Here is a 19,580-nt window from a genome sequence, read left to right as displayed (position 1 = left end):
CATATATAAGTGGATATTGTTAAAGTGTTTTTCCATCCAGCAGAACAAGCAATGTTATTTCAGTTGGATTTAAGCTAATTATTAACCCAACTAAGATATATACACTCCCGGTCATTTAATTTCATTTGCTTGTTAACACAAATATCTAATCAGCCAATAACATGGCAGCAACTCCGTGCATTTAGACAAGTAGACATGATTAAGATGACCTGGAGAAAATTTAAATTGAGCATCAGGACAGTTAAAAAATGATTTAAGTGACTTCAAAAGTGGCATGGCCAGGTTGTTGTTCCCAGACATGCTGTATTTCCGAAAATGCTAATCTACCGGCATTTTCCCACACAACCAGCTGTGGGGTTTACAAAGAATGGTCAGAACTGCAGTTCTCGGTGCAAAAATGTCTCGTGGATACCAGAGGTCAGACTAGAAAGGACAGACTGCTTTGAAAGCAACAGTAACTCAAATAACACTCCTGATAACTAAAGAAAGCATAACAGCATGAGCGAATGCATAGCATGTTCAACCTTGAAGATGAGCTATAACAGCAGAAGACCATACTGGGTGTCACTTCTGAGGTTTCATTTTGCATGGGCTCACCAAAATGGGATAATAGAAGATTACAAAAATATCGCCTGGTCTGACGACTCTCTATATCTGCTGCTACATTTGGAAGGCAGGGGCAGAACTGGCATAAACTATATGAAAACATGGATGCGTCCTGCCTTGTATCAGTGGCTTAGGCTTCTGCTGGTGGTGTCGTGCATTATTTACACGCAAATGTCTATGAATCCTCTTGCTGATCATACTGACCTTTTAATTACCACAGCGTTCCCATCTATTGATGGCTGCTTTGAGCAGGATAACACGCCATGTCAAACGGCCTCCTCAGTTTCCAGATCTTAATCCAACAGAGCACCTTTGGGATGAGAGGGAACAGGAGATTCCCAACACAGATGTGTAGCTGACAAATTTGCAGCAACTGTCAGTATGCGCCCAAATCTCTGAGGAATGTTTACAGCATCTTGTTGAATCTGTGCTACGATGAATTAAAGGCAGTTATGAGACAAAATGTGGTCTAACCCAGTATTCGGAAGCTGTACCTAATAAAGCATCTGGTGAGTGTTTGTTTTTCCAAGTTATCCATTACGTTTGGCTTTTTCAACAATGTATCACTTTTAAAGATTTCAAGTCTTTACAGTTATTCTTAGCTACGTATTTCTTCCAAACAAATCTTTACCTGGATTAGCAATTACATGGATACCATCAACTGTTAATCAATAAATTCCAGTGGACCGTTTCCATCATTGACCTCTATTTTTCCCTGCTACTCTATTTAACATCTTTGTTTAACAAGATATTTGAACTGTTTATGCATCCTCTTAATTTGAACTGCTTTGGTTTTAGTCCTACTTTCAATCATTTATTAATTTTTTTTGACCAATGCTTTTTTTGTTTATTCATTTATGCATTCCTTTTGGCTGTCTGTTTCAACTGCTTATTCATTAATTTTAATGAACAGTAACTTTTGTTCTCCAGCCTGTTCAGGTCCACTCAGTTCTTTAATTAAAATTATAATTTCAGTTTTATACTTTTATTTTATTTATTTATTTTGTTGGATTAGTTGAACAAATCTTTGCATATACCCTGTGGCAACAAAACTCCCCCTGGGATATTTCTACCACTGATTGCGAGTCACTGCCATAAGCAATAATTAAGTTTACTGCTTATGCAGTATCGTGGCAGAGATATAAGGTCAGTGGCACACACATACACAACCACTACCAGCCTACAGTAAACAACAGAAGTTGGACTATAGAGCGTTAACCATGTATGCGTAGCCACCATAACGTGTCCGTCAAAAGATCTGTAAAAGGAACTCAAATACCTCAGCACGTTGTCTGACTGATTTGCAGTGAAAAGGCTTCAGTGCTTGGCTTCACAGCTTGATTTGACGAATTCTGCTGGTGAGCCCTCCACCATTTGCTTCTCCATCCAACTGAGACTCAGTGGAGGCTTGAAGGACAAGGTGTGAAATGAGCTTTGGTTTTCACCACCCCAGCAGCGAGACTACAGGGAGATACAGCTTCTTGTCCCGTGATTAAGAAATCGCTGCGATAAAAGGAAACACAAGGCTATATTCTGCCAGACATATGTTGTGGGGGTGTGAAAAGTGCCCCATCCCATAGCTCTGAAATACTGCGAAATTGTCTCATCCAATAATGACTTTCTTGTAGGAAAGGAAACTGACAAACAAGTGAAGTTGTTTTGCCAGTTGGTTTGTTTAATTCAGCAAATGCATAGCTCCCCCATTTCATTAAATTGATGAATTAACTTTTCATTATTTCCTTAAATTACAAGTATAGGGTCAATTTATAAATACAGGCAGCCAATGTTCCCTCTAAGCTTCGGCACGTGCACAATTGTGCACTGCTGGCACGGTCTCTGCGCACAGAAAATCTGTGTTGCACACAAAAAAAAATCTAACCTGAATTGAAATTAAAATAAATACGTTAACAATTCTCTTTTGCAGTGTTAGTCAGTGAGTGACTGGCTGCTCCAGTATGGGATTAGAACGATGCCACCTTATCCCATAGTCCAGCCAATGATGCTCTTCACATTCATATATATGCAGCTAATCAACGTCGACAGGCTATGACAGCGTCCTTATGTGCCGACACCGGTGTTTTAGCTAGCAAAGCGGCGTGGCTGATGTGGAGTGAAGCCACGTTAATGACAACGTGTACAACCATTGGAGATGTGAGCAGGACAGACGGAACAATTGACGGAAAGAGTGTGGACTATACCACGATTTAAAAACTGTTATAGTTTTTAAATTGTGTTGATAGGACACGTAAAACCATAGTTATGATAAAAAATAGATGCAATGTTTGGTTTTCTTCCTGAATACTATTGTTGTTTATATTTACTGCGGGAAGAAACTGTAAAAACGGTGTTTTATAAGGAAAACGCTTGAAAGCACTCTCCGCCTGTAAGCGAACCCCTCCCACCCTTTCCTATTGGTGGACTATGTGGACCAATCAAAAAGTGATATGGCATTTAGATGTTTAGGAAGAGGGAAGTTTTAGGAGTGACTGCGGTGTTTTGAGATGTGAGAGGTTTGCGACGTTTAGCGCAAATCTTGTGTAGTTAGTGTGTAGTGTAGTCAATAGTTTTGTTGTGTGTGTCAGAACAATGAGGCGACTGCTGAATGTTACAGGTGTTACAGGAGTGATACATCTCCTGTTGTCAGGCCTGCAGGTATCAGGCTTGGGATGTTCTCCTTTATCTCATAGTGGACAGAAATTATGTGTTGGAGTGTCATAAACAATTTGTGTGGCATCAAATTTGATGCAGAACACCTGATTGTTCTGTAAATATTTTGAAATGTTTATTTAAAAAACCGCCTTGGCTGCATTTTTAGGTAAACAGCTGCAAAAAACTTTGTTTGCATAACTCAGTTACTTTTTTGAAGAAGTAACTATATAATTAATTGCCCAACATTGGTCATTATAAACTGTATTTTGCAGACAGAGAGTCACAGGACTCTCTCCCAGACCACAGACTCATAATACAAGTCAGAGCAAAAAATGAAAAAAAAGTTGTGTTTTCAAAATTGGAGTTCAAGTTATTTTTTACTTCCAATAGTGTTGACATACTACACAGGTCATGAACAAGATCTTTTTTTACATTTTCATTGTAAGTGGGCTAAAGCAGTTAATTAAAAGTAGTCTAACATAAATGTAAATGCTGTAATTTGATTATTTTAATAAACCATGTAACTTGGATGGATTCAATGCTGGCATGACCACAGTGCACACGTCTGCTGTTGCTCACAGTGGTCCAAGGGACCGCTCAGGGAGTTTGTGTGTTCGCTCAGACACATGAAAAATTAGAGGGAACATTGGAGGCAGCCAAATCTTATTGTAAAATGACAACATGTTATATGGCAAACACAAGGAAGAATATAAAACATCTTTAGCAATTATTCTCCACACTTTCAGTACCCTCACCTTCCAATAACATTACACAAGTAATATAAACCAAACTTTACTGTAAACTCTTTATTCTCTATGACCTTCTCCTCCTCAATCTAGACCAGAATTGTTTGTTTCTTTGTCCATGAACTCCCCCTAAACCATTAGGAATTAAGCATCGAAAGTAACCACACAAACATCTTACACCCCTGGAGGTTCTTAGCTATAACAGATGTTATGACTTGGCTTGGCAGCCTCCTAGCAACAGGCTAAAGTGACCTGTTTGTGCATTTATGCACCTATAATACCTTAGAAATCCATTCTATCATTTTTATTTCACAATAATAAGACCTTCTCTATGTCCATAAAAGTTGAACTATACATTATATATTGTGACATTATCACGTTGCCTAGCAACCACCTAGCAATGGGCTAAAACGACACATTTTTAGTAAATGAACAACATCTACCACCCCTGTGTTTTTAAAAAAAGCTTTTCGCTGTGTGATCAAGTATATTAGTTCACCAATATACTTAGTGTAGTACTTAAAACAAATAATGTTAAAAATTCAGTAGAAGCAATTAATGGTCCAAATACACTGAAAAAAACTATAATAGCTAAATCAGTTTTGGGAAATGAACTTTTTTGACTTCTTGCCAACTGAGACTTATTCTACTCTCATTTCAATAGAGACTGGTGACAAAAACATGTCATAAGAAGTTGCTGGTTTTCTGTGTGTCAATTGGATTTATATCTGGTGACAACAACTTATAAGCTCACATAACACTTAGTGACCCCTCATGCCTTACGGATGGAACCTCTTCTTATCCTCAAGGTGACCAGAGCCATGAAAATAGAAATATTTTTATGCAAAATGGGGTCACCAGGAAAAGTGATGATTTACCCTTTGAGGCATGTCTTTAAAAAGAAATATGGTGCGAGTGTTTGTATTCTGTGTTTGTATTCTGTACTGTTCTGTACAAACTGTACAGAAAAAGAACATATATAGATATTTTAGTCTATTATATGTTCTACTAACACATATTTCAGAAGTCTGACATTTCTCCACTATATTTGTATATGAAAATTATAATTATTACAAATTTTAAAAATTGTGACTAAGTAGCCTATCTTTGGCTGAATTCTGAAAGTTTTGTTTATGCTAGAATTTCTGAATAATCTGGTCCCTGTACATGTATTTATCTGTTTTTGTAGTCTCGCCATGTCTATCCAGCCTTTCCTTTAACAATACACTAGGTGACTTGTCTAACATAGACAGGCTTGCCTGTCGAAACAAAGGTGCACACCTGCGTGCCATGGATCCTGTGGCAAGATCATACAGTGTATAGGTGAGAGTGACAGAACTGCATCTAATGTGCATCTTGTACCAAATGATTGTTTTTGTAAAATTGCTGCTCAAGTTCAAGGCCAAACCAACTCTCAGGCCAACAGACTGACTGTCAGCGCTCCCAACAGCCAGTCCCCCACTGGTTATTAATCTCTTGAAATTATTTTGGTTCATGTTGGTACGGTCCTTTTTCAGGTGGTTTATAGATCATCAAAAATTTCTGTGGTGGTTTTTACATTCTTTGACACCAGCTCTACGTTTCAGTGTTATAAAATACATAACAGAAGAGTTTAAATTGAAGAGAAATGCTTTCTTGTTCTGCACTACTACTACTGTTGTGGAATGAAACATACAATCGTGCTTGTAGTTTTGGGCCACATAAAATGTTACCAAGGGCTGTTACACTGGCCCAACAGGGATAACCATGCCAGTGACATTCCCCCATCCGGTTGCACAACATCGCCTCATCATCAGATTTTTTCCCATAATTTATATCTGTCTGTATGGCTAGGACAAGTAGCTGGTTAGCCTATAAGCTTAGCACAAATACTAGAAACCTGGAAACATCCGTCAAAGATACACCCCAGAGTACACCTCTGCATCACTTCAGGTGGGTGAAAGGTCGAACCACTGAGGAATTGCTAAAAACAAGATTGTCAGCTGGTGTTAAGTTGCTCTTTAAGGTCTATTTGTGCTCTACTGAGCAGCAAAGTGAGCTTACTTATTTCCCCTTTGAGCATTATGCATAAGGATAAGTTGGTATAATATCTGAGCAAACTCTAAGGAGGGTGCATGGAAGTGTTAGAAAAGTATTCATGCTCTCTGAGAGACTGATAAAGCTACAGTCAGACCTGACACTCCTCTTTAAGTCGGTGTGCGGAGGCAGGGAATGGGATTTGCTCTAGTGTGTGAAGAGCACGACTGCATCTCTGCTCCCCCCTCAGCTCCCTGTCTCCTGTGCCTCAGACCTTCTTTGAAGATGGAGTCCAAATAAAAGTGTGTGACAGCGAGTGTGTGCGCTTAGCTGTGCCTAGACCGAAGAAGTCTTCTGGCTTTCTGGACATTTTCTTGCTTATGTAAATATGCATAAAATGTCATGGGATGTTTTTCTGTGTTTGTGTGCATGCAATCTAGTCTGCACGTTTGTGTGTGCATGTATGTGTATATCCATGTGCTTTAGCGAGGGTGGCAAAAATGGAGTAGGGAACCGAGAATGCTGCTTCCTGCTGTGGCGGCTGATTGTTTCTGCTCTTTGCTGATAAACGGCAGCTTTCCCTGCTGTCTAATCCCTCATACCAAAACAACTCACAAGAAAGAAAAACCGAACAAACTTTTACATAGAAATAAAAATCAAATGACCAATTTTTCATTTAAATATACAATCATTTGGAGAAAGGGAAACACTCAGACCTTTTTCGCATTTCCTTATACACACACAGATGACACACAAACACACACAGCATGCAAAAATGCAGTGATCTGAGGTAATTGCAGAAAGATAATAAGAACTAAATTGTCACAGTCTGGCAGAGGCAGACTATAGGGAGTGGAGAGGTTGGACCCAAGTGCGTACACGCAAAATAACAAGACTTAATATTAACTGGAAACGAGCCGTTTATTGAAGGCTGATTTTAGCAAAGAAAAACTAAAGCAAAGACAAAACTGAATTATAACCTAAACTGGCTGAGCTAAACATAACAAAACAAAACAAAACCCTGGAACATGGACATGGACATGGACATGGACATGGAGACAAGGTAGGATAGCAGACGCTCGGACAAGGCAGGAATGAACACACACAGACTAAAAGCACACAGGAGGTGATCAGGGGAAGTGGAAACACATGGGGAAAAACAGCTGACACAAATGAACATAATGACATGCAGTAGAAGAGTAAAACTTCTACTCTTCAATGAACACAGGAACACATGACCTCTTCAAATTAAAACAGCAAATACAATGAGACAGACATGACAACATGAACAACAAATGATATGCAGACATGAAACACATAGGACAGGGGAGACTTAATACAGGGGTAGAAAACACAAAGGGAAACTAACAAACAAAGAACTATAATGACAACCTAGGCATGATAGAATGAACTTAGAAAACCTAAAGGACTTAAACATAACAAACTAAAACCAAAACGCTGATCGTGACATAAATTCAAGAAGATAGCAGAAGCCCAAAACAATCTTCTCTGAGGCCAGACTCACTTTCTAGCATAGTGTGCTTTTATGTTTTAAATTACACAGTCTGGCGTACTGTCTGTTTCCCTGCCTTGTAGTCCAACATTATCTCTTTCTTCCTCATAAACACCGAAACATAAAGCCAATGCAGCGTGTCTTACCGTCGAGTTAAAGCGCAGGTGGCAAATGTTGCAGGAGATAATCTGTTTCTTCTTGAGTGGCTGTGGAACACCGAAAGTGTGGTTGATCACAGCCTTCTGGACAGGGTCCATCTGAGAAACAGAAACACATGACAAGTATAAGCTATATTAGTTCTATATAATTTTATTTTCCCAAATGATAGAAGCTACTTTGTTTCAGAGGTGAGGTGAGGTTAGTTCCCATAAAGCCAACATTCAATCTTCAGTGTAAGCATTTGTTTCAGTCTGGTAAATCAGAAAACAGCATGACATGACTTGATGTCTAAGCAGTTTCAGCAGCTACCGCAGATTATACACGAGGGCGCATGTTCTGGTCACAGAGTGCAAGACACAAGAGCATCTTACCAGTTAGCCTTTTGGGAAATTGTTGAGATATATGATCCAAATGATAAGTCTTCATTTTTGTTTCCGTTTTTTTTTTTGATATGACCAAGTTAGATTTTTTGCTTTATGACTTAAGTGTACTAGTAAAATCGTCCCATGATCTGTTGCGGTTTTGAGTTTGAACCCGAGATCCTGACATTATGTTCTGATCAAACTTGAATTCTCCCAAGTTGCATGTTTTTTATGAATTCATAGATGCAGAAATCTTTAGTGTATAGTGCAATACAACAAATTCACTTTCCTTTAAAGGTGGCGAGTTGTGCATCAGTGTGGATATTCTCTTTTCCAACTCCAAACTATCTTTACTCTCAGGCTCCTCTAGAGCAGCCCTGCATGATTCATAGATCAATGTAATCCTTATTAGGCCTTGGTCCAACCCCTAAATTCATCCACTAGTCACTCTGCCTTTTATGCCAGCTTTGATTGGCTTCCCCCTGGTAAACAAATAAACAGCAGGTAAATGGGAAGTCCTCACAGCCACAGCTGTATGCCTGCGATAGATCATACAGAGCAAGGGATAGAAAAAAATATTCCCAGCTCTGTATGGGAATAGGAATAGAAAAAAATATCAATAGACAGTCTGAAGTCCGGGCGTTTGACTCAAGAATTATGTTTACATACTCTGACCTCATTATTTGGAGCTTTGGCCATGGTTCTTATGAGCTTTATTATAAGAACAGACTAACAGGATATACGGATGGCAGAAAATAAGGAAAACAAGGAAAAGCTATTTTTGAATACACAAGATGGAAATAATAATAATAAAAAAACTGGAAAGCATTAAATGTTACTGATGATAAGGTAATGTTAGAATCAAAAGGCAACCCATTTCTGCTGTGGGATCACCACAGTCTGAGCTCTTGCTGTGTGCAACCAGAGGGCATGGAGAATACTCCTCACATGAAAGTCAAAGCATACCACTATTAATAAAAATATATTAAATGTAAAAAGAAACAGAGAGTATATTTCAGTGACAGCTGAGCTTATGAAATGAAACTGAAACAAATTAAAAGGTTACTCTGTAATGTCAGCATGAGGCTGCCTTACCCTTTAATGTAAAGAGAATAACTCGGTTCCTGTCAGCACGTGATACAGATTTTCTGATCATCAGTAGCTCTTTGGCCTACATACACAGAACATTACCAGAGGCTTTATTTTGATTAAAGATGCTCATTAAGAGTCGTACTGCTAAACTCCTTCTGATGCACTAGACGAGGGCAAACTTCATTTTGAAGAGATAAGGTGACAGGGCGCCACCTTATTATGCATGCAAGCTAATTACTGTAGTCAAGCTGCTGGTGAACTGCCAAACTGAAGGAGAGAAATTAGACTATTGTAAGTATAAAAGTAAATACGCTTTTTCTTATGCTTCCCAAAAATATGCTTAGCTGCTGTTCAATAAAAAAGGAAGAAAAATTAAATAAATCAAAGATAACTAAGATCAAAGGGTTTTCCATCTCACTTTGTTAAAGTGCAACTGTGGTTTGGTGGAATTACTACAACAGTAGTGACATACTGTGCAATATTCAGCGAAGGAGTTAATAAAATAGTAATACTAAAGAACAAAAAATGGCACAATCCCTAAAAGAGTTTAGATGGCCTTGAATGAACTCAAGTTATTTCTCGATAGATAATATGTTACTCCTCCAAGATTTCGTTATTTTTCTACCTAAGAAATGCAACTTCCAGGGTAAACACCACTTTCTAGTACCACATGCTGCATTTCTGCTTGTTGTAAATCAACTGATTGTATTCACTGATTGCAATTTGCTATTGGTATTGTTTTTTTTAATCTCCCAATTTTTGTACACCTGAGTTTTTGAGAATTCTAAAGTAAAGATGAAAACACAGTTTTCCCCTCATAGAAAGCTCAGATCTATTATTTTTCAAACTTGCTGGATGTAATTTTTTTCTTTACTTAAGCACAAAAGACAAGAGATGTTTTGCTGCTGTCACATCGACTTTGACTAAATTAAGTAACTGCTTCTGTGTTTGGATGACGATCTTGATGGGTTTCAGGTATGAAACACCACCTCACACAAACAATCACCTTTTCAATTTGAATGAAAAGATGATGCAGAACCGAGATGATCCTTATCCTTTAGTGAGTTACACTTTTGTGTGTTGTATTGCAGCGGTGATATTAATGGGGGAAGTGTGGTGCTTAAACTGTTAGATAAATCAACACCTACACCATAAGAATCTACAGGGAAAAGAGTTTCTTCTTTATGAATGTATTTTCATTGTAATCTCCAAAACTTCACTGCTTAAACTTTATGAGTCATTGCAGCCCACAATGAAGTGTTTACTGCAGAAGGTTTTAGACAGACTAAAACTGTTTTAACTGCCTATGAAGAGACAGCAGAGAGTCCCAGAACACCATACTATAAACAGCAGGGTGAAACCTGAGGCTTCATTATAAGATCTGCATTCCACAGTGACAGCTGATTTCACTGGGGAACCTTTCAGCGTGGTATCACATATAACAATCACCTTGGATCTTGCCCCAGGCTTGTACAGGGTCTGACCCACTCTATTCCTCAGCTCGTTTGAGAGAAGGGTCTCCGGAGGGACGGGGAGATCACTCTTCACACACTGAATGATACCGCTACGCTTACTGAAACTACACTGGTGGCTGTGCTGACAGCCTCACCTGCCCAGAGATCAAAGAGTGTTGGCGTGCTCATGGCATACTGCTTTGCTTTGTTTCTGGCACATAAGGTTAAAAAACATCAGACTCTTCCACACTGCAAAAAAACCAAAAAACTGTGCCATGTCCAAGGTAGCTGCCTCTTCTGCAAGGATAGAGTCTATTTACTACGGCTTCCTCATGGCCAGGTGTGAAAAGGAATATAAACACATCTGACAATGAAACCTTCGTGCTGCAGGTACATCTCTCCCTCAGGGCTCTTTACCATTGTTGCTTTATTTTGGTTTCCTCTACATGACACAGAGATATCTTTGGAAGCAAATGGCTGTTTCCTTTTACCAACTGTAGCCTGACCAAGGTAAACCTAGCTCTTCCTGCTGCCCTCTGTCCACCTTAGAAAAGCAGGCTGCGCACAGCCGTTTGTTTTAGGAACTGAAGAATGTGTCCATTGTCTGTCTGCAGCCATCCTGAACCGACTGCTATAAATGCGTCTTTTGTCCAAGCCCTCGGTTCTCCCTGCCATCCTAGTGCAGACAGAACTTATCCTGCACCGGGTGGCTGAGTCCGTGATGGGCTTTCAAGGTAGATAGATAGAGAGAGAGAGAGAGAGAGAACGAGACACACAAAGGGATGAGGAGTGAGGGTGGAGCAGTGGGAGGATGTAAGAAGGGACACCAGGGGAACCGGAGGATATTTGGTTTTGGAGACAGGTGCATTCATCTTCCCTCCTGCACACGTCTGGGACAACGTGTGCCTTATCAAGGCTAAGAGAACCTGGGGCTTCTTGTTGAATGGACTTTGTGATTAATGCCACAGCTGCACTGTCAGACTGTGTATTATGGGGGCTAATCATCTCCTCCCGTGACTGAAGCGACACTGATTTGATGTTATTTCCGTGGTTATCATAATTTCTGCATTGTGGTTGTGGTAGATTCCAAGTCCTACTGCGAGTTGTATTCTATTTAACAATGGCAGACTGAACAGCATTGCGACTCGGTAAAAACGATTTCCTTTGTACTACCTTGCCGCATTCATTGGTAATCTACTGCCTTTTCCGTCTCCAATAGCTTTTACTTATATGGATGCTTTTATTTCTCTAATAGGGAAGCATAATGTGCAAAACTAAAACCCTAAATTAGAATGGTGAGGCACAGACATTGGTTGGAGAATAAAAACAGCAATTTTCCCATTGAAACACAAGAGAAACACAGACAAAACACTGACAGACACCTACCCCACTGCCTCCACCACTAATATAAATACATGAGGTTTTAGAGGAGTGAATGTTTACCACGCTGCTTTTGCTCAATCCTCCACAGGGCAGTATAGCCGACTTCATGACCCAAAGCAGTAGGCGGTTGAACAAATGAAAAAAAAAAAGCTGCACTTTTCACACAGGCTGGCAGCCCCCTACATACACAAATACACATCATAGAGCAAACATTTATGTCTCATCCACCCCCTCACACATGTCCTCCATTGTAAAGAACCAGCCAGACAGACAGATGACTGAATCTCCCTCTTTCTCATCCTACTTTTTATATGTACAGTTTCAAAAGGTGTAAAAGTGTATGCAGGAGCTAAATCTCTAGCTTATACTCCATTTACAGACCACAGAACTGGAAATAGTTTCATATTGCAATGAAAGGACTGAAAACACTTGCACACTGTGGCACACAGGATCAAAGAAATCAAAAAATGCTTGCACACATACACACTTGAAATGACAATGACCACAGTGCTGGAAAGTAAAGGATCAAAGATATAAGCTTTTAATTCCAGAGACTGAGCCATCAGAGTCAATGTGCTTGAAAACTGAATGGTTTGTGGGTGATGTTTGAAACAGAGGCTATTTTTACACATAAACTGCAATCCTGAACTTCCCTAGACATTACCTAATGTTACCTATTTCTTAAGGCCATCATTTTCATTTGCAGCAGATAATTTTTCAGGTCTTCCACATCTTGTTTTTATCTCCCACTTGTCCAGTTTCCACAGATTGTTTAAGCTTGCAATGCTTTTCTTTGTGAATCATCTTTTTGGTGGAAAAATACTATTTTAAGCCTTTCAAACTATGTTATATTTGACCTTTTCAATAAAGAAATGGGGAAAAAACTGTGTTTCTGTGTCTCAAATGTAAATAAAATGTCAATCAAATGTATTTACAAATACACACTTGCATTATTTTAAACAATGCCTGCATGTCTACTCAATTTTACATTTTAAACCAAAATAAATCAAATATAGTGACACAATTCACCAAAGCAATATTCAGAGGTCAAACCTTGCTTCATTAAAAACTGTAACCTAAAGCTAGGATAAAGCCTGGGCACAGCACTGGAGGCTGTGGTGTAGCAGGAAAAGTATTGATATAGTGACAAACAGAATAGGTAGCAATAATGACACAGCTTTATAGGCCTGTATTTCTTTGTAACACCCCCTGATATAAACAGAGTTGGCATGAGGGGCATATTGACACAAAAATGATGAAGTATGTGTACAAGTACCCCGACCCTTATACCATAAAAATATGCCTCATGCTGCCACAGAGAACGAAATCAGGCTAATATGTCTTCTGTGTGTTGTCTTCTAATCAATACCCTTCAGCGTGTGATTTTTTTTTTGTAGCTGATTAGATTTTTTAAAAAAAATTGGCCTTGCCTCAAATTCTGTGTAACTTTCAAAGTATGCTTTGAAAGATGAGACAAAATGTTAAACTGTTTTTTTTACAGAGTATTGCTGACATTGAACATTGTTCTCAAATGACTTCAACATCTTATTTTTCAGTCCATTTTTTTTTCTAAAAGTAAGGTTTATTATGACTAGTACCCACTAGACCCACTAGACTCACCGTATTAAAGTTAGGGAACAGGCTAAGTGGGGAGGATCCATTGAGTCTGAAGGGCAGGAGGTGTTTGAGGTCGAGCTGAGGCTGCAGAGGTCGTCCTGGGACGGGGAGGGAAGCCAGAAGCGGGCTGCCCTGGGCCGATGTACCTGGACAACACAACAAGACTGATGTTAGAAGTTAAGAAGCATTATGAAATGTTCACATGAGAGATATTTCTGTCTCAGTGCAACTGTAGGAGAGCAACTACACTGCTGGCTACGAAGGGGACAAACGCAGTGCTCAGGGGAGGCCTGACTTTGATTTATTTGATACCAGAGGCACCATTACACCTCCAGCTGTCACCAAGCACTCACTGTGAAACTTGTTTGTATGTGTACACTTCCATTTGTGACTAGGCAGGCGCTTGTACTTGGGACAACACAATGTGTTTAAAGACGTACCTGTGTGTTTGAGGGTGGATGGGCAGTGTTAAATACCCCAATCACCTCAACTATCCATACTCATCCCCCCCAAGGACACTCACCTGCCCCTTATGTACATGCACACACATACACATAAACACATTATTTAATTACTGATTTATTGGCTAAGAAAAGGTGCCTGCAAGAGGGGAAGATAGGAGTTATCAGATTTCAAATGGATCAGGGATGAAGAGATTTCTAATTTTCCGCCTGGCTGCATTTCAGTAGACCGGTGTGCTCAGCAGTGTGCAGGCACTTATCCCAGCAACAGGATCAATCATTCGATGTCAGCTGCGGGTCACGGCGGCCACCTGAAAGTATGCCTATCATGTGAGCTGTTGTGCCATACACATTTATACTGAGGTAGTCGCACACAGAAAAAAAAAAACCAATCACCAACTGTAGAAAAACATCAGCACCACAGAAATACAAAAGCTTGACAATAAAAAAGAATCCTTTAACTCTTTCCCCAATAAAGACGACATTTGAAGACATCCCGTGTACTATTAATGGCGTGTTTTCACACCTCAGTATGTATCAGTGAAGATGTGGTTTGACAACCATTAAAAGGGTTTCTAGGATTTTCCCAGGATAGCTGCATAGGCATACACCACCCTCACTAACCTTTGACAATAAAACATTAAAAGTAATGGAAATTATTAAGATCTTTGGTCCATATCTAACTATGTAATTACATAACTATATACATTGTCCAATATCCTACACATCCAGTACATGATTCTTTTAGCATCAGCTTTGAACATCATTGCTAGAAAGACTAGACTGGATAAAATACAGAGCTATTCCACTCACAGATCACCAGAAGACTGCTCAAACACTGCTACAAAGCCATCACACCCAACAAAATAACAGAAGCTGTCAAAATAAAGCGCAGTTGGTGCTCTGCAAAATTTTGTGTTGGTTTTTTTCTTGCTTGTTGTGGCATCTTTGTAGGACCTTTTTTCTCTCAAAATTGCTGTCAAGGTTGCGGTACGATGTTGATATAGCTGTATGGCTTGTGTAAAGCGCGGAACACAGTGATAGATGGGGAATCTGTCAGTAGTCTGGCCCATGGCTTTTTGCGGCTTGGCAGGATTGGCAGTTATGTGTGTATTTGGTGGGTGGGGGGCTGAAACACTAAAGCCTTGAGCATATGCTCCTCAGCACTGGGCTCAGGCCTGCCTTTGCCATGTGTGGGATCTCCTCTGCAGTCTGTCTGACACTGAAAGAGTCAGCACAGGACGGACGCAGCCTACAGACACGTGGGCAGCAGCCGGCAGGGGATCGCTCCTACTCGCAACATTCACAATCACACAGAAAAACAAGGAAAAGCTGAGTCTTCTCTTGGCAGGACTATCAGAGGAGAAAAAAAAGCTGGGCTCGCAGGGAGGACAGTTATCAGCTGATAGTGCTTCCCCACCTCTATGTGACTCCCTAGGCAGCTTATTAAATCAGGGGCTGGCTGTTTGCCTCTTTGGATGATAACACTGCAATGGACGCATAGCCTGAATCCTGGCATGTACGACAGCAAGCGAGGGAGTGTGTGCGCTCGGCTTGCATGTACTAGATGAGAATCAAACATACACAGTAAGACATATAAACAAAACTGCCTACGCACATCTGAAAACAAATAGCTCCGAGGGCAAGCGGGAAGTCAACACACACACAAATACACACACACACATAAAATCAAACAAGGTATAATTTTGCACTTGACGCATATTGTACGGGATTTTACTAGAACTACTTTTTAAAGCAAGTACATCCCCATTTCTTGTGTTTGTGTGTGTGTATGTTAGTAAGGACAGTGGATTTATTTTTCTTTTAGCCTTCTACTTCCGTTAACCTCCCATCACTCTACAAATGTTCCACTCATGTGCGTGTTCCTCTACATATGAGTTTGCATGCATATGTGGTTAGGTGCACATATGCTCTTTCTGTCCAAAGTTATGTCTGCATCAAGGCTTAGATTTATTTATGCCTCACTTGTGGCCCAGACAACCACTGGCAGTTGAGGCAAGGCCTGAAACCAAATGTCCAGCCTCGTTCTCTCTCCCAGATGACTTTGCTAACGGATCTGACTGTCTCTGCCAGTCCTTCCCCAGGCAGGCTCCCTCCTCCTCCTCCCATCACAACAGCGCATTCCTCCCTCTCATGACTCACTGGGCTTGGTTACACAACAGCCACCGTCACATTGTATCTACTCGGATATGTGTGTTTGTGAGGCGCATTTGAGTCGTGGAATTCAAGCAGCGATTTTTCAATTATTTTCTACATGCACACCTGAGAAAAATAATGGATTCTAATGTATACATGCAGGCACACTGAGCCGTCCCTCTTTCACGATTGCAGAATTAGCCCTTCAACCCCCAAGTCCTTCTACTGTAATCCTCTTGTCAGTACTCCAGTGCTCTCTTAGGTTTCTGACAAATTGCCTTTTCTCACATCTAAATACCCCATCTCTCCTCAGTGCTCTGCATATATTCTCACTGCTGAGCAGCACAGGGGGAAAAAAAGGAGAGGGTCTGGGAGGAGAGAAAACCTTTCTATTTGTGGCCCAGTGTAATTATGTGGATAGCTGCTGGCACAGCAGGGTCTTGAAGTTCGGTGAGTGGATCTCCACCTTCTTTTTCTCCATACTGTTGTTGTCCAAGATGACATACAATTTCACCTGAGATCAACTTGCTCCAAGCAGGTGCCCTTTAAGGTTGGACATACGATGATTGATTCACCCTAATTGACCCAAGCCTTTAATTCAATCTCAGATATCACAAAACTGGGCTGGCAACAGTTATTCCAAATCTGCAAGGTTAACTAATATTAGTATCTAAATTTTAGGGTTTCATTAAACTTTGTCCTCAGCCCTCAGAAGCTGAATAGGAAACTGTACTGCTGTAGACCTCTAAGGACCCTCATGACAGTGGATGTACAGTTGGTATAAAGAGACAAAACAGTACATGACCATTCTTGCTGACAAGCTCTCCAGTTCACAACTCAAAGGTTAGACTAAGAGAAACAAAAAGTCTTATTATGAAGTTTCCTATGGAGCTTGGTGGAGAAGGAAACATGATGAAATCCTTTGCTTAAGAACATTTTAAAAGAACATTTTAAAAGAACATATCAGAGATGTATTTGTCCAAGTCTCCAGTTTTGCATCATTTTTATTTTTTCTTTGTAGAGACGTGATTGTGGGATCACTGGAGTAAAAACCTTTACTTTACAATTCCACATATGATTTCCACATATTTAGAGGACATTGTGTACCACATCCCTGATGCTCAGCTGTGGCTGCCTGCTGAATAACAGTCAGATTATCAGTAAGACCTTCATCATTAGGCCTCTGATCTGATTATCCAGCTGTGATGATGAATATCTACATATCTGAACTTAAATGAACATGGATTTGCAAGGGAAATTGCTGACTGGTGAATTGATGAGCACTAAGTGCAGGCACAACGTGAACATAATTACACTGAACCATGCGGATGCTTCTTTTGTCACTTGCCAAGTACACATTATAACCTCTCTTTTGATGATGTTTAGCACGGTCTTCATAATTCAGTCAGTGACTGTAGCCTTCATGTTCCTAATACGCACACAGTCGAGTTCTGACACGCACACTCAGAGTCATAACACGATGTGGCTCATTGTGCATCTGCCACACTGTTGCCACACTGTTTCACCATCCCCCAGTCGCCCTGCGAACTTCCCAGCGGCTGCTGCCCTGCCTCAGAGGTGCTGATGGGACTAGATCTGACAGCATAGGAAGAGGCAACAACTACAACTCTGTGTAAAAATAGAGAAGTGGAGCTTTTTAGTTACAGTAATGTAACTAATAGAACATCTTTTTCACTGTGGTATGAAGTAACCCAAGACATGCTATGCATACAAACGACTGCTTCAACTGCTCTATGCTTGGAAACTGTAAATCAGGCTCATAGTGTATTAGAGGTTCACAGCTATTTGAGGGCACAAACTGACATTGCGCTGCCCCTGGATGTCACTGACAGACAGAAAGAGACAAAGATTGGAGAGAGAATCCAGGAGTGAAAGAGATAAGTAACTCCTAACAGCCAATTAGCTTCTACTCGGTCAGGTGGTGGTGTGGGGGCCACTGAGGGAACTATTATAGTCTGGACAAGAACATTAAATACAATCAGCTTTAATTAAAGATCCCCACTCCCCCACCACCCGCTCCTTTAGTTATGCTGATAATCTGCAAGATAAGCTGAGAGATGTGGCTGGACTGATTACATGAACCACTAAACAGATCATGAAGGAACTTCACTTAGCAATCCATTAAGCCAATTTGACCATTTCCTCAGCGTGAAATACGATGACCTGTATGCTTCTGTCCATCATGATACGAACACTAGTATTACAACTATGAGCTGCAACTGTTTTTGCTTTCAACCAGACCTTTTGGAGATTGTTATGTGTGTAAGCAATTTCTGTGTTTCAGCGAGAAAGTAGAATATATTCTCAGTGGCATGCAATTAATTTTTTTCCCTCTCCAAAGAACCCTCTCATTTTAGCTCCCCTGCTTCCCATCTCTCATTTTTCCACCTTAGCTTAAAGCTTTTTAAATTTATTTATTCGAATTATGTTTTTGCTCTTTTTTTCGGGGTCGCTCGGCTTGCCGTGCTGGCTGCACTGTGGCTAGATATTATGCACTGAAGTGTGTAAGTTGATAACTGTTTGTGCTACACACGGCAGTTTGTATTTCAGTGTGTGTCAGAGCCATATATAGTTTAGAAGGTAAATATGTACAAGGAATATTTGAACAGTGCAGAGTCCCAACTCTTTGATTTCTGATGTCTGAATGGTGAGGTGTGCTTGTCCACTAAGAATTTTTATGAGTATTAAATTCAATCTCAGCACAGTTGCTTCTTTTATATTTTAAGCTAATCTACTCATTAAAAAAAAATCTTTCATATTTAGTTTTGGCCTCCTTTCCCCTTCTTTACTCTGGATTGCAGAAGGTGGCAGCCTGCTCCATGTGGCCTGATTATATGCAAGGCTAAGCACAGTTTGACCCCCGACTGAAAATAGAGCATGCTTAGGAAGAGAGATGACTTTATAACTTTTTTTCACATGCAATTTTAGAGGAAATATTCAAAGTCAGACCGTGAAAGTTTTGCGTTTACCTCTCTGTCAACCCCAGAGCCTCACCTGTACTCAGCTAGCCTTACTGTCCTACTTCACTGGGGTCATTTCTGTAATTACCAACACAAAATGAAACAATGTATGAAGTAAGTTAAGTATGCAAAACATTTTTAATGTTTTATAGGCCTCAGGCAGTTCTTTTACAGTTTAAACAAAGGTATAGAGAGAGCTATTTTTTGTCAATAAATAAAATATGATCTGAGACTTTTCTGGGGTACAGCCTTTGGCTTCAGCATCAACAGTGCTTCATCAGACAAACATACTAACCAAAGCCTGGCTTTGCTGTAATTTGTTTATTCATATTCCATTCTAAAAGTACAAAAGAACAAAATTCGCTTAATTGTCTGTAATTTGTG

General features: G+C 40.1%; 1 protein-coding gene across 2 annotated transcripts in view; it reads right to left on the bottom strand.

Annotated features, from left to right (window-relative positions):
- The window catches only part of znf385c (zinc finger protein 385C), a 156,521-nt gene that overhangs the window by 15,538 nt on the left and 121,403 nt on the right, over positions 1-19,580 (bottom strand). For both annotated transcript variants that reach the window (XM_085404450.1, XM_085404451.1), the window contains 2 exons: positions 13,601-13,743; positions 7,677-7,787 (listed from right to left, as the gene is read on the bottom strand). In XM_085404450.1, the coding sequence (XP_085260576.1) occupies positions 7,677-7,787; positions 13,601-13,743 (254 nt within the window). The remainder of the gene's footprint in view (positions 1-7,676; positions 7,788-13,600; positions 13,744-19,580) is intronic.

This window comes from Rhamphochromis longiceps, linkage group LG4 (genome assembly GCF_057381845.1).
Source record: "Rhamphochromis longiceps isolate RC_006_pf linkage group LG4, R_longiceps_female_GT1.1, whole genome shotgun sequence".
Taxonomy (NCBI): domain Eukaryota; kingdom Metazoa; phylum Chordata; class Actinopteri; order Cichliformes; family Cichlidae; genus Rhamphochromis; species Rhamphochromis longiceps.
This window is presented reverse-complemented; position numbering and strand designations above follow the sequence as displayed.